General features: G+C 35.4%; 1 protein-coding gene and 2 non-coding genes across 3 annotated transcripts; all 3 read left to right on the forward strand.

Moving 5' to 3' along the window:
* Nucleotides 1–3,821: 3,821 nt before the first annotated feature.
* On the forward strand, nt 3,822–3,919 carry LOC114078111. Its single transcript, XR_003579656.1, has one exon. It is a non-coding gene; the product is annotated as a small nucleolar RNA snoR1 (small nucleolar RNA).
* Nucleotides 3,920–4,033: 114 nt separating this feature from the next.
* LOC114078129 lies at nt 4,034–4,165 on the forward strand. The gene has a single exon (XR_003579671.1). It is a non-coding gene; the product is annotated as a small nucleolar RNA snoR77 (small nucleolar RNA).
* A 15,310-nt stretch (nt 4,166–19,475) lies between these two features.
* On the forward strand, nt 19,476–19,871 carry LOC107024910. Its single transcript, XM_015225835.1, has 2 exons — nt 19,476–19,600; nt 19,688–19,871. Exons 1-2 carry the CDS (start codon nt 19,476–19,478, stop codon nt 19,869–19,871), a joined length of 309 nt encoding a protein of 102 aa, XP_015081321.1.
* The last annotated feature ends 1,132 nt before the right edge of the window (nt 19,872–21,003 follow it).

Genomic DNA, 21,003 nt, shown 5'->3' on the forward strand with positions numbered 1-21,003 from the left:
GCATTGAAAAAGGATGGTACATACTTGAATATTACAGATAAACCAGTTTCCCCCTTTAGCAAAAGGGTTGAGATAATATCTGCAAACCTTCTAAACATTATTAAAGATGTGCGTGGAGTGTGTACCTATCATAGTACGAGACTGAGTTAGCAGATATTCATTGTATAACTACAACAAGCATAAGATTGCTAGTTTACAAGCCAATTGTTAAAGGAAATCACAATAATGCATCAACTTATTTTGATAAGCTAGGCTTTGGCTGATTTTTCTCAAGTTTTTCATATTTAAGGCCTTCATGAGTATGTCTCATTGTCATATTCCCCCAGATAAAATGAATCTCAAGGCGAGTCACAGAGAACCAACCCTTGTAAACTTTCAATAACTTCAAATGAATAACAAGGACCAGGTTCACACAACGAAGTTCCCCTTGAAGGTGTACCATAGTCTAACTATCCTGATTGATCTATTATTCCCCCCATATCCAAGACCATAGGTTAGTACAATAATTCATCTTTCAGGTGCATCAATGATTGTTAGATGTGAACCAGGTTCATATGCAATGTTTCCTAAATTTGCATCATCAAAGATGTTTGATATCATGTCACTTTCTTCAACTTATTTATTTATTTTACTTGTATTTTTCGCGTTTCTCATCCTTTCAAAGGAGTAAACTGCCGCCTTGAAAATCAAAGAGCGAGAGGAAATTTTCTATCATTTTTAGCACATGTTTGGAGCATGCACTATTCATGTACTAAGTTGATCTTTTCCCTATCACCTTCACCTGGAACACTAGTCAAAGATTAGTCTTGGGAACCCAGATTAGCTTGGTCCCCTTTATGTGAGTAAAAGGATCAATAAGATTTCTTCTAGCCCACAAAGGCAGATAAGAATACTTTTTATCATGATCATTTTTATTTGGAACCAGATTCTTAGCTATATCAGCCTTTTCCTTTTTGGTGAACCTAACATTATTCTGAAAAGCATCAAATAGAGTTTTACATTGATGCTTTAAATGCCCTGAATTTCCACAATGAGTGCATACACTTTTAGACATGTGAATGGTGTGTGCTACAATATTATTTTGTTTTCTAAAAGCTATCCCACTTTGACTAGTGGTTTTTCTTTCTTGAATCTGAGTTAAAATTTAAGAGGACCTGTTCCATCTAAGATTTCGATCCAAATCAAGTTTTGTATGATCAAAGTTTTCTTGTAGCAACCTATTTTTTTGTATTTAAGGCCTGACAATGTATGGTTAACAATTTTTTTTCTAGAGCAAACTGAAGTTCATTAGAAGAGTTTATTCCCTTGTGACTTAATTCTGAGATTTTAATCTGTTCTTTTAATTTATTTTATAGACAATGATTGTGTTTCTCAAGATTTTCATTTTCTACTCTGAAAGATACATAGTTTTCCATTGTTTGTTCTCTTTCAGAACTGGTTGACTGATATGCATCTATATGAGTACTCAATAGGGACTCTAGTTCTTTTTTTTATAATATGAATCAGTATTAACTTTAATGTGATGAAAACTTACCTTGCTTTGTTTGTCATCTTCTTCATCATCTTCAGAATCTGTTTCAGCAATGAGTGCAATAAAATCATATTTATTTGATTGTTCTATTGCAAGTAGATATTGATTTTCGAACCCTCCATCCTAGATTCTTCTTCTGATATGTCCCCCATAGCGGTAAAGTCCCTTTTCATTGAAAGATCAACTTCTTGATTGGTTATTCATCTGTTTTTGGGAATGTACTTATCATTCTTGATTTCCTTTTGTTTCTCGGAACTATTCCTCTTTTTCTCTAGAGCTTTTAATGGACAAAACTTGACAAAGTGATCCGGACTTCCGTACTTGTGACATACTTGATCTGTTGGACTTTCAGTGATTGTTTGAGAGTTCCTTCCGTGGAACACTTTTCCCTATTTTAACATTCTTGAGAACCTTTTGGTCATTAACGCAATGTTTTCGTCCTCAAACTCTTCTGGTGTTATGCTTGTAAGAACCAGGTTCTTCTCCTTTCTTTTGCCTACAATTTCTTTTTCTTGTTTTTTCTTGAGTTCATAGGTCATGAGATTTCCGATGAGTTCACCCATATCTAACTTATCTAGGTCAAGTGCTTCAGTAATGACTTCTATTTTGCATTCCCAAGATTCTGGAAGAACACTCAAAAGTTTTCTGACTGCCTTCCTATTAGAAATTATTTCACCTAGTGAGTATATTTCATTAATGATAGTACTGAACCTAGTGTGCATCGCTTGGATTGTTTCACCTTCTGCCATTCGAAATAGTTCATATTGTCTGTTCAAGTTATCTATTTTTGACTTATTTACTTGAGTTGTTTCTTCATGCGCAGTTTACAAAGTATCCCATATTGCTTTGCATCTTTACATGATAATATTCTATTTTATTCAGCTGTACCTATTTCACAAATCAAAGATTGTTTTGGATTTAGCATTATTTTGAATTGCAAGTTTATCTATAACATTCCATTCTTTCCGATCCTTTGGTACTGGAGTGGTTCCATCAGTTCCATTCTTCATGGCTATGGTTAGACTGTCAAACACGACTCCCCATAGGTCTGGATTTCTCCTAGTAAGTGATCCATCATGCGATTCTTCCACCATCGATAATACTCTCGATTAAACAGTAGTGGTCGAGTTTGAGAAGCTCCTTCCTATAGTGTAGGTGGTGAAGCCATTGATCCTTTTAAAGATGTTAGTCTTTTAATGAAAAGACTTGCTCTGGTACCAACTAAAGAAACCTTATCCTGAATTACAAGAACCAGGTTCTTGTAATTCTTTCGTAACACAATAAAACAAAGATTTATCGTGGAAACCTTCCAAACTCAAGGAAGGGAAAAACCACACCGAAGTTTTATAATAATTCAAGATTTACAACTCCGTTAATCAGTGAATCTAAATTTAAACTTCTACCCTTTTCAATTAACTATAATCCAAAACTATCCACTCACCAAGAAGTCAAACTCGCTTCTTGTTTACAAAACCTCTCAACTATTGTTAACTCTAACCACCCAAGAAGTCAAACCCACTCCTTCTTTACAATTCTCACAACCTCTCTCTCAAGAAGTCAAACCAACTTTTTGTTACAATTCTCTCAAGACTCTACTCCCAAGAAGTCAAATTCAGTTCTTGTTACACAATCTAGGAATTATTGCAACTCAATAATAAACCTCGAACAAATTAACAAAGACTAATAACCCTAGACTTTAATTGATCAGACTTCAACATTCAATAGTTCAGAGTGAAAATTTTTTTGTGAACCTAGTCCTTACGTTGCTGTGATGAAGCTCTGTGATTTTTCTCCAATAACTATTACTCTCAAGATGATATATTTCGCGAATATGCAATATCTATCAATCTGGCTTTGCTGGAAAAGTACTCTCGATTTTTGTTATTGCAAAGATACTTTTTTTCCTTCAACTTCTTGATCTTTTTGTAGAGTTTAATTTGTCTTCAACTACTACAAGGAAAATAATTACAAATCCTTTTCCTTCTTGAATTTTTCTATGTTTTTCTTTCCTTATTTGACTTGAATTGTAACTTCTTTATTTCTTTCCTTATTTGACTTGAATTTCTATTTTTTAACTTGTTTTCTTCTTTATTTCTTTCCATATTCGTTTCCTTCTTTTCCTTCTTTATTTTTGTACTTTTTCTTCTTTGCCGCAATCTCTCATACTTGTACATGTCATCTGCAGTTAAAGTACACATACGACAACAAGTAATGAACCATACCCACTTTATCAATCGTCAAAACTACTTTATATGTTCTCTCACTTCCGAACAGTTGATTAATTGTTAGGTGCAAAGATGATGGCGCTTTTCTATTTCTGACACCTCTTGTATGAGAAGAGCTTTCAAAAGGTTCTTTCCTTGGGAACATTAAGCAAAAATCTGAACCCCCTCAAAAATTGCATCTCTATTATATTTTTCAATTTCAAATCCCAGAACATATAATTTTTAATGCTTTTTTTCCTTTGATGTTTTGCTTTTGTAAATTTTTGAGTAGAAATTCAGGCAGCCCCTTTTCGATAATCGATGGAAAGAGAGGTGTTAATTAGCTCATAAAATGAATTCGTTTTACGCTCTTAGATTCACCGAAATATACTTGCATCTTTAAAGCTGGTCTAGTAATGTTAAGCACAATTTCGATAATTGCTTTTATTAGCATAATATATTCCAGATTAATTATAATATATGTTATTATATGATTGCTTAGATTATGGATTTGATGAATATTTTAATGTATTTTCTCATCTTGTGGGAAAATCCAAGCCATATATAATCAATATATTTTAGTTTCAATTGTTTTGTAATTTTTGAATATGAATATATCTAATTTGTTATGTTGCAGAGGAAAATCTTAAGTAAAATATTGTGATCCTTATACTTGTAATATAATTATTTATGTTTTGTGCATCTTTAGTGTTTGTTGAAATGCATACATGATATACTGATTACCATCGATGTTTATATATAATGATCGTTGTTTATGAGTCGATGCGATATGTATATTCTATTTTTGCTTCATAATTTGTCAACCGTGCTAGGATGATTGATAGTATTTGACATCCTAGAGAGGACGGTGTCACCAAGAGTCAGTCCAATGGCCGGGGTCGAGATTATGCACCCACAAATATCAGTGTTGACTAGCGCATGTAGCAATTCAAAGAACATATAGTGCTAGCAGATATAGTTCCAATCAAACTAGTCATGGTGAACATAGTAGTGGTTATACAAGGAGGACATACAACCCCTTTTGGTTATTTTTATCCTTGAAATTTCTATGTTTGTGATGAGTTTGGTCACAAGTCAAGGTATTGCCCAAACGTGCTCCTTCTAGTGTTTATTTTGAGATTTTTTCAGTGCTATACCATCTCAGTAGTTCATAGAGTGCTAGATGTTCTACGAAGGGTAGATCTTGAGGTAGTGATCATGGTGGTTCTTAGGCTAGTGGCTAAGTTATACTTAGACAGATCTCTCAAATGCAATAGTCTCACTACAGTGTTACTTGATCCCCGCTTACATTGATTCTGTGTGTGACTTCCCTTGTAGTAAATACTAGGGGTTATTTGGTATAAATATTAATAATGCATGTATTAATAATGTAGGGATCAATAATACATGGATTAGTAATACAAGATATATGATTAATTAATTGTTTGGTCCTTTCCAGCCCATCTAATCTTGTCTTGGGAATAAAAGTCTTTAAAATATTTCTTTGTATTTATATCAGTGAATTATTATTATATTATATAATTGGTAAAGTAGTTAGTTGCGAACAATATTAATTTTTGGTGACCTTCTAACTAAATAGAAGAAAAGCAATTTTGTTGCTATATTTCTATTTTCTCCCTTGAACTAATTGAGGGTAAATAATTGTTATCTTGATATATTAATCCCTCACGAAACACCAATATTCAATTTTAAAAGGATAGAATTGTCTACTTTTAAAATCGAAAAGATGGTAAACAATAATAAAATTGAATAAACCATTTATATTTAGAAATAAAAATTGGAAGTTGTAATTTTGATATCTATGCAATTATATAAATTGTTCAAAACATAAATGATTAGAAAATCACATATATCAACAAATAATACAGTCAATTATGTTCACAAACCTCATGTGGTCATATATTTGCCTTTAAAATTGGTAAATGTAAACAACTCACATTAAAATATTCTATTGACTGTATTGGATTAATTTAGCAGCAACCGACTTTCTAAATAGGGAAAATGCACAAGTATCCCCTCAATCTATGCCGAAAATCTCAGAGACACACTTATACTATACTAAGGTCCTATTATCCCCCTGAACTTATTTTATAATTAATTTTCTACCCCTTTTCGACTTACATGGCACTAGCCTGAAAAAAAAGTTAACCAACATTGGGCCCACAAGATAGTGCCACCTAGGCTAAAAAAGGGTAGAAAATTATTAATAAAATAAGTTCAGGGGGGGTAATAGGACCTTAGTATAGTATAAGTGTGTCTCTGGGATTTCCGGCATAGATTGAGGGGGTACTTGTGCATTATCCCTTTTAAATAATAAAACTTGTTAGTTAATTTATTTAGATAAATTTTCCAGTACAAATATAAAATATAAATATCAAAAAAATAAACAAAATAATTATAATGATTTTAGGGGTATTTTTGTTTTACATAAATTAATCCCATGGTATTAAATTCTATGTATAACCAATACCACTAAACTAAAGATATTAGTTATATATCCTATAATATCATGTAGAGTGTATAACTAGTACATGGATTAGTACATGTATTAGTTATATATAGGCAAAAATCACCGACCAAACATAGTACTAAAGAGTATTATATGTAGTGCTTAGACTATGTCTCGTAATAATCCCTACAAAACGACCCCTCAGTGTCTCTACTCCAGTAGATGATTCTATTGTGATGCATCACGTGTACCGGGGTGTGTTATGACATTATCAGGTAGTGAGGCTTGGACAAACTTTATTTTATTAGATATGATTGAATTTGATGTGATCTTGAGTAAGAACTAGTTATCTCCCTATCATGTGATTTTAGATTATTTTGCTAAGACCATGCCCTTAGCTTCTCTCAATTTACCAAGATTAGAGTCGAAGGGTTCTCCGAGTAAGTGTCGAAATAGAGTGATATCATTTCGATGTGCTCGTCACATGATGGAAAACACTTGCTTATCATATTTAATTCATGTTCGTGATCTTACCAAGGTCCGTATTTTTTAGAGACGACGAGGGTGGTAAGAGAGTTTGTTAGCGTGTTTATTATAGATTTATCAGGTGTTCATCAGAAACGTGATATTTACTTTGTGATTGATTTAGATCTGAGCATCAAGACCATTTCAATTTCTTCTTATCTCATGGATCTAAGCAAGTTAGAGGAGTTCAAAGAGCATAGAGGATTTGTTGAAGAAAGGGCTCCTTTGACCTACTGTTTCTCCGTGGGGCGTAGTGATTTAGTTTGTGAAGAAGAAAAATGATACTATGCATATGTGTATTGACTTCCATCAATTAAACAAAGTTATGATCAAGAATGACTACATTGTTCATTGCATTAATTATTTATTTGATCAACTTCATGGTGCATCTGTTTTTCCCAACACTACTTGGGGTTGGGTTACCATCAGTTGAAGGTTTAAGATTTAGATCTTCGAAGACAACTTTCAAGACTTGTTACAAGAATCATGAGTTTATGTTCATATCTTTTCTGTTGACTAATGCCCCAGTTTTATTGAGTTGATGAAATGGTTGTTAAGACATTCTTTGAATTCCTTCATCATTGTATTTATTGATGTCATATTGGTTTACTATAAGAATGAGGGTGGTAATATTTTTCACTTAAGGACCGTGCTTCAAAAGTTGAGAGAGAAGAAGCTACATGCAAAGATTTTTAAATATGAGTTTTGGCTTGAGTCTGTGGGTTTCTTCGGTTATGTAGTGACTAAGGAGGGTATTATGTTTCATCCGGCTAAGGTTGCAGCAGTTCATGATTTAGTGAGACCCGCTTTCGCTGTCAAGATTCGGAGTTCTATTGGATTAGTAGGTTATTATCACCGATTCATTCAAAGCTTCTCTTCCACTGTAGTCCCATTGACTAAGTTTACTTTGAAAACCGTTGGTTTTTAGTGGATATATGAGTACGAGGCTAGCTATCCGTAACACCTTGCTATGTCAAAGAACTAGAAGGAACTAGAATTAGAAAGAAACCGTTTTGGACATAATAAAATTGGAAAGTTTGACAAAGTTAAGATAAGTATGAGTTTTGGGTAAACTTCAAACGACCATAACGCCTAAATTAGGATGATTAGGTGTGCTACAAGAAACCTTAGAAAACATCTATGAATCATCTTTCTAACATTGCTGAGTTTTCTAAATTTTCAGTTCGTATGAGGGAGATATGCCCATTCGAAGTTGGGATATATAAATAAGGAAGGTTAATATAGGATTAAGGAGGGGAATTTTGGTGTTTTCATTAAACAATTAATTAATCCATTTTTAGTATATTATTTGGGGTCTTAACTGAGTTAGTTAAGTTTATGCAATTAATATTTATGCTAGGTCTTTGAGAGAAGAGAGAAGAGAGAAGAGGAGAAAAGTCAAGGAATCTTTTTGAGATTTCTTGCAGAATCAAAATCGTTTTGCCAAGGATTGATCCCTAAAGAGGTATGTGAGACTTTCATAGTGTTGAGTTCGTTCACCCAGTGTCAATCATGTTTAGCTCAGTGAAGTTCATTCTAGAAAGTTGTAAGTTGTTGATTTTGAATTGTTTTCTTGAATATTGGCTTTCATTCTTGAGTTAAGTTCGAATTTTTGAGTTCTTGAGAAAATCGTATCGATTTTAGAGTTGTTTATGAATAGATTCTTGTGTACATTAACTAAAAATCCGAATCTAAAGAGAATTTGAGAAAAGAACAAATCTGGGGTTAGAAAACGAAGAAGAAAAAAGTTGGGAAAATAAAGGTACCAGGTTCCTCAGGATGTGAATTTTTTCTCCATGTCCAGAAGCGGTCACAGACCCTTCTGGCTCAAATTTTCTTTCGCAACCAAATACTTAAATGCATCTCTGCATTGCATAGTTGCTTCTAGACAATGATTTCTTGATCGTTTCTCATGTTTAACTATCTAAAAACACTCCTAAGAATTATCAAATTTTTCCTATCAAAAATAACAAATTCTTGAATCCATAAATTCAAATTCAAGGAAAGTTAAGAGTCAATTCTGGAGATTTCTTAGAGTCCTTTAAAAAAGTCTTTTGCAAACACTTTAAAATTGGTTTAAGACTTGAGTTTTGAGTTAATTAAGAGTAAGAAATGAAGTTCATTTCTTCAAAAAGAGTATATGAGAACTAAGTATTTGCAAATAACAATTGTTTTCACATTTAAACAAGAGAGGAAACACCAAATTTCAAGAGAGACTTTGAGCTAGTTTTTGAGTAATTATCTCAAACCACAGAAAGAGTTTATGTTTTTAAACATATAAATTGAGTATTTTAAGAGTAGTATTGAGCATGAATGTGGGGACACGTTCATAAAAACTCAATGTCTCTATAAACTATGTAGTCAAATGGGTAGAAAGAATCATACCTTTTAGATGATTACTTAGTGCTTTTAGTGCAAACTAGTGGATCCACTTAGTTGAGGCATTTTATATCCCGACAAATTATAGGATAGTTTTGGCGGTGTGGGCTAGACGTTGTATCATTACATACTTCATAGTGATGATTTCCGGTTAAAGAATCTCCCACAGAATTATATTAGTTTACTATATGATTAAATTTGAGTTTCTATTTACTGTTTAAATGCTTTATATAAACTGCACCTTTATTGTTGTTTATTTCTGCATTAAGTGGTGTATCCATGAGTTGAGTAAAACTGAGGGAAGTGTTTCTTTCAGAATTCGTTTCAAGCTAATGTCATGTTTAGTTTTTCCCTCGCATTCTCTTATAATAAGCTAATGTCATGTTTAGTTTTCCCCTTGCATTCTCTTACATTTAATTTACTGATGTAATCTGACTTGCATCGTTTTATGATGAAGATACGAGAAATTAGGATCAACATCCAGCGCCTCGTTGATCTAGTTGAGCACTCAGAGTCAGTTGTTGAGCTTTCTCGCTTTTCGGAGGTGTAATGACCCGAAATGTCATTTTTGGAAATTTTGAACTACTCTTTGAACTTTACTTAATTATTTGATGGGTAATTGTAGATATCCGAATTAATCGATAGTTCATGGGCTAAAGTGATCATTTATTTAAGAACCTATACCACTTGACCTGTACATACTAAAATAATTAAATAGAGTTTTTCACTTGAAATTTTATAATTATTATTATTCTTTTTCATTAAAAAAAACTACACTAAAATAAGTGTGATCTCCACATCTATAACGAAGAGGACGTCGATCTCCTCGTAAGTATTTTCTCAAGTGTGTGCTCACAGTCAATTATTATGGTTGCATATATGCAATTAACCCAATAAGATATTAAATGAGAATAGATAAAGAAGGGTAAGTTTTAAAGTTGACCGATCTATACCATTTTTGATGTTTTGAAGGGTAGACAAAGTTTTAATGTACATTATCAACCAATGATGATAAGGAAAGGGGAATTAATTGATGACTGTTGTTTAGTTAGCAAGTTAGTTGATGGTTATACGATGACTAGGTTGATTTTAGCAAATTATTCTCGTAGTTTTCTAGATAGTTAGCTTTGATCTTAACTATTGCTATTTAATTATCACATTATGATTCAAGTTGAATTTAATATTAGAGGTATTGTGTTATATCATTATGATCAGATTCATGATATTTGGAGGAACTGAGTCAAAATCTTAGTCTTAAATTTTAAGAATACGACATTTGATGTAAATTTAAGTGAGTTTTTATGGGTATAGCCTAGATATATAGTAATATGAATGTTGTTGGTTTTGAAATCTTATCGTGATCATTTATACGAATAGATTTCTTTGAGTTGGAAGTTCAACAAAAAATGAAGGATCAAGTTCTGGAGTGAATTCTTGATTTATTGAAGCAAGTAGATTTCTAAACCCTTGTTAAATGTATGAAATTCGTGAATTTCCTTGTGGTATGTGTTTGGGAGTAATGGAACTAGGTGAAAGGTTGAATTGTCCACCTTGATTAATTCTAATGATGAAAAGGGATGATAAAAGGCAATGTGATTAATTGTTTATGTGTGATGGGTTGAAAATGGTACGAGTACCAATGTTACAAAGGCAAAGTTTATTACTATAGAACGTGGATTGTAATTCTAGAATGCCAAAGCATGAACATTAGCTGAAATATTATTTACTTGATTTATTAAGTGTGATTTTGTTGTTTATTGAACCCGTATAATTGTGATAATTTAGGTGATTATATGTCATAACGACATTTGATTTATTGTGATGTTGCATCATCTTCTTTATTTGATACCATATTGTGCACATGCATTGACATGAGATTGGTTATGAGTAAAGATCCAAAACGTGGAGATCGTTTGTGTTGAGATCGAGTTATGATTATTTCGGCACGTGGAGATCGTCCCTGCGATGGAGAAATTATGATTATAATTTGGGCACGTGGATATCGTCTGTGTGGAATTTAGTTAATTTATGATAGTGTGTTGAGATCGTCTGCATAGACATGTGGAGATCGTCCGTGTCGGTATATGGATCTCGCGAGTCCCCCATTGGTCATGAACACTCGATGTAGTTTCGAGGAGTATCATGTATATAAGTTTGAGAGAGTACTTGGTATTTTGAGGCATATCATTTCATGGTGTCATATTGCATTGCATCTCATTACATCCTTCATTATTTATGAGTATGTGTTTTATTCGTGGTTGGAAAGTACTTGATATTTTATTACCTCTATTAGATGAATTTGATCTTGAGTGTTGCTTATATTGTGAGTGCCTTTTTTTATGGAGGGTGTAAATGTTGAATACTAAGATTGTTGTTGACATATTTGCTTTTAAATGGTGAACTGTTACGTTAAGCTAGTTTTATTCAGGTTGTAGTTGTGGAGGTTCGGTTGAGGTGTAAGGAGTACCCCTATTTTATCCCCTTTGGCTTGTGTTTAGAAGTTTACTTGCTGAATACCGTGTGGTTTGGTACTCACCCTTGTTTCTACAATTTTTGTAGGTTATTAGCCTGGAACTTTGTGATATTTTCTCTTCTCCTTGTCTGAGGCTTCTTATGGAGATGTGTGAGGTAGTTTCTTGTCATTTCAGCAGACCTTCTTACTCCTATTTATGATCTTGTTCTACTCTAGAAGCAATGTCATATGAGACTTGTATTTTCGTTGATTTATTTGTGATACTTTCAGGGCTTGTACACGTGACAAGTAGGTTTTGGGGGTATATTTAAGTTGATTATAAATTTTTCGCATATTATCGTAGTTGTTGAGTTTTAGGGTGACTTGTCTTGGTGTGATATGCCAAGTACCATCACGTCCAATTTTAGGTCATGACAACATGGTATCAGATCCCAGGTTCATTGGTCTCACGTGTTTACAAGCTGAGTCTAAATAGAGTCTCGAGGATCGGTACGGAGACGTTTGTACTTATCTTCAATAGGCTATAGTGACTTTTAATAAAAATCTCAACTTCTTGAATCTCTATCGTGCATCTTTTTCCGTTTTGATTCTTATTGCTTCATTTCATTCTCTCTCATTTATGTGATGACTCGTATTTAGTTCCCCATGTGAGTAGTTGGTCTGTCATGTATTGGTTGAATGTTAATTTGGTACTAAGGTGAAAATGATAATTCTAAAATAAAATGTGTTGTCAGATTTGAAATGTTCAATTTTAAAGAGTTGAGTGATGTGATGACTCGACGAAACATTTTTTAGGATTTCTAAATGATGATGCTGAAAAATGGTATGAGGGACTTCATGAACGTATTAGATTTTTCACGTTTGTTACCAAGATGAATAATAGTAGTGTGGTATAGGTAATATCTCTAGCGCTTCGATAATTGAAAATGGAATAATATAAAGGATGTTTAGATAATGAGTATTTTAACTATTGAAAATACAATGAATAAAGTTGTCCTAATATGTATGGTTTGCTTAGCGAATGATAATAATGATGTTGCATCAATTGAGGCATTATCACTTTTGTGGTTTTAATATATAGAGTGTATACCAAAGAGGGTCATGATATGATTATTACAATGATACAAATTATTACTTGGTTAGAGTTATGGATTGGGTTACTCTTTCTAAGGAACTAATCTACGAAGGAATGCATGTCGCTTTGGATGAGAGACTAAATGAATTTGGTAGTGTATTATAGTTACTTATCGGGCAGAAATGTGTGGGATATTTGGGTACAATCTCTTAAATATGTATGACGTGTTATAGTGGTGGATTTTAAATAATTGGTGATTTCATCATAAGCTCCATGAGAGTGGATCGATATGACAAGCTTATAGGTAATGGAAGCCTAACGAGTATATTTGTGTGAAGGTAATTGACAATTTTAGTAACAAAATGTGTATTAAATTGCATTAATTTTTTTGAATTTTATTGGTATAGTTAGGTTTGACATGTCATGTTGATGGTGAGGTTGAATTTGGTGATGGCATGGGTTAACTAAGCAAAGTGGTAATAAGGTTTTAGACTAAATTATGATTGGAATGCAACTATATAATAAGGATTGTTGGTTAAACAAACTTTGCATGGTAATAAGGACTGGTGAGTATCTAAGGTTGTGGTTTTCTAGTATTTGGTAAGTAAAATGATTGAATGGAAAATTTTAGGAGATGCAGGGACACCGCTCGAATAAAACTCTAAGAGGAAATAAAGTCATAATAATGAAAAAATTGTGGGATGGAGTGTAGCCTTCGGAAAGAGGTGAGAACAAAAAATTTTCTTCTGATTGCAAGTGCTAAAAATATATATTTATAGGACTGAAAATTGAATCTAGAGACATATGGTTCTATTTTTTTCCTATAGTTATGGTGATAGTGTTACATTATTTCAAATTTTTTTCAAATTACCGTCTACAGACGTTCAGCTCGTGTGTGATGAAAAGATCTTTTTGTGAATTTGAGTTCTAAAATAAGTATGGTTGGATTTTTTATTTTTTTAGCGAAGGATGTGATAAGGTCGATGGAGAGGCGATTAATTATAAGCCAAGATGCATGAACTCATAAAAATATTCAATGTATGAGCTAATGTTGATAAATAATGGGTTTGTGTTACATGGTTTGGAAAAAAATTCAAGTTTTTCATAATAAGTTTATATTTGTGATAGTATGTTTTGTCAACGTGCAGATTAATATGGTATGAAATAATCGATCACAGTGAGTATTGAACATTTGGAAGGACTTAAATATGTTTTGAGTTATAAAGTTTGTTATTTCGATCTTCAAAGGACCTAAGGAAGGGTTTCATTTGAAATTTTTATTTTGAGGATAAGGTAATATCAGGCGTTGTTGATCAAAGAATGGGATTCGTGAGTGAGTAAACAAAAGGAGCAAGAGTCTGGTGTATTGAAGGGATCAAGATATTTAGAATTGTGTTTCATGTGAAGAATTTAAGAAAAGTAAAGGAATAAGACCTCTAGTATAAGACCTTGATTTGTAGTTGAAGAATTTAGTGATTTTTGCTTCTGAATTTGGATTTGACTGTGAGATGTGAACTAGTTCAATAGAGACTTACTAGGAAGTTAGCATCGACTTGTCTAAAGATTGAGTTTTGGTTGGGTTACAAGATACTATGTGTAGAAGATTCTATGTGGTTATTGCTGTAAGTGGTTTTACGGTACTCTCAATTCTTTTTTCTTAAGTTTAGTGTGTCTCTAAGGCCTTTTTGTAATAATTTTAATGTGTTTTTATCCGTGTTTTGCAGGAAAGTTGTCCAAAATGCAAATGTAGAAGATTGTGCAAAAGAGGTGACCCACGAAGCCATCAACAGTCCATCGTCCCATCGACTGTAGGTGATCATCGCTGGAGGTCGAAGCATCTGGAAGAAACTTGGGGAATTCTGACCAAGTGTGGGGCTACGGAAGGATCGACGGTCCGTCGACTGATTGACGGACCATCCTGGCAAACCGTCGATCAAATCATAGATTAGTCCCAGTACCCAGTGTTGAAGAAATAACTAAGTATGGAACGACGAAGGCATCGACGGACCGTAAGTGTATCCACGAACCGTGCTATTGGCCCGTCGATTGGATCAGAGAAAATGCAAGGATGCTGAAGAAGATGCTAAGTATGGACCGACGGAGGCAGACGACGGTTCATTGTTCCATCGATAGACTGTCAGTGGAGTCGTCAATTGAAGACCCGTTTCTGGACAGACTTTCCTTATTTTGAACTCCTTTTAATTTAGGACTTTGTTATTATAAATAGGGTTAAAAACCTCGGTTTTAGGATTAGACTTTTTTATTATTTTTCATACTTTAGTTTTGGGAATTGACTTTGCAACTTGGGCAATTATATCAAATTTCCGGAATTAATTTACAAATGAATTTTGCTATTTCAAGTGTTATTTCTGGATTTTCTTCAAACTTGTCAAAGTATATGAATTATTGTTTAACAACCATGCATGGGTAACTAAATCCACAACTAGGGTTGTGGGAACCATGGGTAACTAACAAGGTAAAACTATCTAAATAACAATTCTAGAATAGATTCTTGCATGTGGTGATAATTCTTTCGTTTAGAAGTATTTTAATGAGTGCACACTTTAGAACTTGCCCTATTTCCACTTGCCGAACCAAGGGGGTAGTTAATAGGAAAAGAATTATCAACATAGATTTAGTGGACACTATCTAATAGGCTAGTTTCAATTGGTGAGAAGTGGTAACTTAGCCATACATTGGATATGATGCTTCATATGAGGTAAAGGTAGGTTTAGTAAATTAGACACACGTAGTCGGACCAAGGTGCGGGGTGAAATTCTCTAGTTGTCGTACGAAGGAATTAGAGATACCTAACTTACCACTTTGCATGCAAGACACTAGAAAGGAATTGTTATAGCTAGGATTATCGCGTTATGAGCCTATAGGGATGACCTACGTCCTAGTTTTTTCTCATCACTTGATAAACACCATAGTTTTAGTTTTTCTACTTGTTTTACTTAGAAATAATTTAACACTTTTGTTTCACAACCCCCCCTTTAATTAACTGTTTTCGGAAAGGACTTGACTAAATAGACGTAATTGTACACTAAAGATAAGTCTAAATAATTTTCCTTGTGAGATCGACCCAAACCTAACAATTGGATTCTCTACTTGATACAACATCTTATACTTTTTTAGGGAAGTATGATTTGAGTGTATCAAAGTTTGGCGCTGCTGCCGGGGAAAGTGGCTTTTAGATTATTTTAAAGTGCAATTACTGAATTTTAGTCAATAACTTACTAATTTTACTTTGTTTCTTTGTTTTTGTGTCTTTTAGGTCTAGCTCTAGTGTATGCCAAGTACACGGAGTCGAGGAGAACCAACACTTCCGTTTGATCAAGAACTCAACCGTACACTACACAGACTGAATGATCCATATAATTCTGTTAATCTTGGTGATCGGATCAACCGTCAACTTCCTCCACCGGTTGATTCTAATAATAAAGTAATCGTGGAAAACCCTGATAAGGGCACTCTAAGGAGACAACCTCATTCCCCACGCCCTTAAGAGTATTATAGGGTCAATGTTAACATCGCTGATTCGTGGTAACTAGTAGCTTGATGCAGATGCTCACCTCTAGAGGTTTGTTTTCGGGCTACCATCTTAGGATCCACATGCTCACATCGCCAAACTAAGGTCGGTGTGCAAGGGATCTGAAGGGAGGCCGGGCTTGGACATGGATATCATCGGATTAAGGGTGTTCCCTCTCTCATTGACTGGAGAGGCCGCAATTTGGTTTACTGAGTTGCCTTATAATTCGATCTATACTTAGGAGCAGTTGAGGGATGTGTTCCTAGGAAAGGGTTACCTGGTTTCTAAAATACATAGCCACAAAGATAGGGTGAACAACTTTGTGGCATTTCCTGGGGAGTCGATAAGTAGTTCTAGGGATAGGTTCACCTCATTTGTGAGAAGTGTCCCAAACCAACGCATTGATGATGAATCGTTGAAAGAGTACTTCAATAGGGGGCAAGATGATAACAATAAGGCGGTACTTGATACAAGTGCGGGCTGTTCTTATGGTGAGTGCACTTATGCAGAGACCGGGGAAAAGTTGGAGAAAATTTCCCAAAAAAAAACAAGGCTTGGAGCACTAGGAAGTTGGACACTGGGAGAAACACCTTTTCAGTGCAAGCTACGCACAACCCGGCCGTAGATGAGATTCATGAAGAGATGACTCAAATTAGAACTGAACTTCGGTTGGTATTGAAACATGTCACTGGTGGTGCAGAGAAAGTGAATGCGGTGAATTATTTAACTAAGCCACCACCGTCGGTAGATGAATTTTACTATGAGGAAGACTCTTATGCAGTGAATGAGTAGACGAGGGGTTTCCGACCGAAAGCCCAAGGATTCAATAGAAGAATTGGCGCTAAGGTCAAGGAAATCAAGGTTGGAACTATGGGAATTACAACCGAGAGGGTTGTTATGTTCGAGATGGAAACTACAACTGTGAAAAAAACTTTAACCGGGGTAACTATGGTAACATAAACGATTGTAGTGGGACCTATGTTCTACCTTTAAATCGGGAAGTTTCTCCTAGGATGGTGGAGGTAGTATGGCGCGAGTTTAGGATATGTTGCAAAAGATGATAAGGAGGTTTGATGCTAGTGAGTGAACACGCCAAAGAGTTGAGAGGTGATTTAGCTAATATTGGGCAAAAGGTGGATGCACATGCAATCTCAATCAAGCATCTTGAGTTGAAAATGGATCAATTGCATTCTACTGTGAACCCATGCCAACTGGGTACTCTTCCTAGAAATACCATCCAAAATCCAAAAAATGATGGACATTGCATGGCAGTCACTACTCGAGGGAGTAAGCAAATCATTGATCCACCTATGCCCTTTGGCGTAAAAGTTCAGATGAGAGTAGATGATGAGGTAGTGGAAGATAGTTGTCAGTTGGTCGACAAATCATGGAAAGAAGCTGAGATACCCCAAAAGATGACTCATATTCCTAGACCACCACCTCCATTCCCGCAAAAATTGGTGAAAAAGACCGAGAATGGTAAATACTGGAGTTTTATTACAATGTTGAAACAGCTCCCCATCAATGTCCCTTTGATAGAAGCTCTTGAACAAATGCCCGATTATGCCAAGTTTATGAAAGATATGGTAACTAAGAAGGTATCGGTTAGTTTTGAGGATGATGATCTGATGCAACATTGTAGTGCTATTGCTACAAGGTCTCTTGTGCAAAAGAAAGAAGATCCAGGCGCTTTCATTATTCCAAGTACAATTAGGTTGTTACACTTTGCTAGGGAGCATTATGTGATCTTGGGGCAAGCATAAATCTTATGCCTAACTTTATTTACACGAAGTTAGGTTCGGGAGACCCAAATCCCACGCAATGCGGTTACTGATGACCGATCGAACGGTGAAGAGGCCTATTGGGATACTCCAGGATGTGTTAGTGAAGGTGGAGTAATTTATATTTCCGTTTGATTTTGTGATTCTTGATTGTGAGGTGGGCTTTGAGGTGCCTATTATTCTTTGGAGGTCGTTCCTTGCTACCGGTCGCGCCTAGGTTGACATGGAGAAAGGGCAAATATGTTTTGGTTAAACAATGAAGAAGTGACTTTCAACATTTGTATGTCCATGAGGCAGAGTGGTGAGCTCCAAACGGTATCTGCGATATCCTACAGGGTTGAGAGTTCGTCTGAGGTATAAATAGAAGAGCGCCTTGGTGTTGAGGCATTAGCAGCAGTAATCATGAATTTTGAGAGTGATGATATTGAAGAGTATGGGTCATTGGTTGCGGAACTTGATCAAGGTGATGTGCGGTTAAAAAAAAAGAAGTTGGAGTTAGATATGAAGCATCGCGAGTCTCCACCCATGAAACCATCTATTGAGGAGGCTCCAAAATTGGACCTTAAGGCTTTACCACCTTATCTGAGGTATGTTTTCTTGGGAAAAGATTACACTTTGTGGGCAATCATTGCATCGGATTGAATCTTGAGCAAGTGGAGTGTTTTGTAGAAGTGCTAAGAAGGTTCAAACGAGCCATTGGTTGAACTATTGGGACATTATTGGGATTTTGTAGAAGTGTTTTGTAGAAGTGCTGATGGTCTTATTTGCCGTTGTGTGCCTGAAGTTGAGATGATAAGTGTTTTGAAGGCATGCCAATCCTCGCCTATGGGTGGGCATCATAATGGTATTCGGACTGCTCATAAGATTTTGCAATGTGTCTATTATTGGCCAACCATCCACCAAGATGATCATGAGTTCGCCAAGGCATGTGATATGTGCCAAAGAGATGGAGGTATTTCTAGAAGGCAAGAGCTAAATTTGAATCCCATTCTTGTAATTGAGTTGTTTGATGTATGGGGTATTGACTTTATGGGACCTTTTGTGAGTTCTCATGGGATTAATTTATTCTTGTGGCGATTGATTATGAGTCAAAATGGGTGGAAGCCATAGCACTAGCAAATAATGAAGGTAAGAGTGTCACCGCATCTTGAAAAAAACATATTTTCCAGGTTTGGCACCCTTAAAGCCATTATTAGTGATGGGGGATCCACTTTTCCAAGAAGTTGTTCAAAGGGTTATTGGAGAAATATGGGGTTCGCCACAATGTAGCCACTCCTTACCATCCGCAGAGTAGTGGGCAAGTTGAGGTGTCAAACAGAGAAATCAAGCAAATTCTGGCGAAAATGGTGAATGCTAGTAGAACGGATTGGCCAAGGAGATTTGATGATGCTCTTTGGGCCTACCGGACAGCGTACAAGACTCCCATAGGTATGTATCCATACCAACTTGTATATGGGAAGGCTTTTCACTTGCCGATTGAGTTAAAGCACAAGGCCATGTGGGCGATGAAGAAACTGAAGATGGATTGGAATGAAGCAGCGGAACAGAGATTAAATGGACTAAATGATCTTGATGAGTTTCGCTTGAAGACATATGAAAATTCAGCCATCTACAAAGAAAAGATGAAGAAGTACCACGACCAAAAGATTGAGAAGCGCAAATTTGCGGTTGGGGACTTGGTGCTTTTGCTAAACTCTAGGTTGTGCTTGTTTTTTAGAAAACTCAAGTCCAAATGGACTGGTTCATTCTTGATCACTAAAGTGTTGACTCTTGGTGCAGTTGAGTTGGAGAGCAAGGAGGGTGCAAGGTTCACGGTAAATGGGCAAAGAATAAAATTCTACCTCGGGCATGCAGAAAATGCAAATGAAGTGGCTGAGGCATACCGTCTTGATGAAGTCTGAGTAATAAAGAATCTTGCATCGTGCCGCAATGTTAAATCAAGAACTGATTGGGAGACAATCCAATATGTATCCTCTAGCCAACAATATGTTTTTATTGTCTTTGTAGGAATAGTTGCATCATTTCGGTCTTCAATCAATGTAATGTGTGAATTTTCTTTTATTTCTTTTAAGTCTGTTGGCTAGAGAGTAGTGTAGGGTCTATGTCTAAAAAGTGTCCAAAAAACATAAAAAGCATGGCTTATTGGGTGCTCAATGTGCAGGGACCAAACTTAAAGAAATCTGCAGAAATTGGTCTGGTGCACTGATCTACGGACCAACCGATGGGCCGTTGTTCCATCGACGGACAGTTGATGGTGTCCGTGGATCCCAAGTATAATTTTAAATATTGTCTAAGTTAGGGAGCAATCGACGGAGTAGTCGACAGACCGTCGACCAACTTACGGTCCGTCGACGGGGAATCGTAAGTTTCCTCGAACCCATGACCCAACCTGACCCGCCCGGTTATATATTAAAAATCACCCCTTCAGTTACTCCCCACCTTTTCAAATTCTTCCCCAACCGTTTCCCTCCCCTTATTCCCTTATTCCACCATTCACTCCCACATTCACTCAATCACAATTCCTTTCTAATATCTCATTCTCTCACCTTCTCCAAGTTCCAAAACCCTACTTTCCCAAGTTCCCCATCCATCTCTTCCATTTTCTGGTCGGTGTTTAAAAGCGGGCTTGGCACTTGTAGTTGCAAAGTTCACCCTCACATTCACTCCACTACAACTTATAAGTATGTCAATCTCATCCACTAAATGAGTTCTCGTTCATTTGTATGTTACACAATGATTAGATTGTATGTGGGTCTTGACTTAGGGATAAATTTACATGATTAACTTGTTAGAATTAGGTTCCTTGTCCCTTAGAATGATAGAAAGTGAATGGGTTGGGGGTGCTAACTTTCTAAAAAAACCTGAATGTTGTTTGATTTGTGGTTTTCCATCTTAGGGCTTAATAATCTCTAAGAATCTAGGATCAAGTTTGGAATATTTGAAGCCCTAGGAATGACGAAGTTGTTTGATGATTGCTATTGAAAGTTGTGTGTCTTGATGTGCTTGAAATTTTCTACTTGTGGGGGGGGGGGG

This window comes from Solanum pennellii, chromosome 7 (assembly GCF_001406875.1).
Source record: "Solanum pennellii chromosome 7, SPENNV200".
Classification (NCBI taxonomy): Eukaryota; Viridiplantae; Streptophyta; class Magnoliopsida; order Solanales; family Solanaceae; genus Solanum; species Solanum pennellii.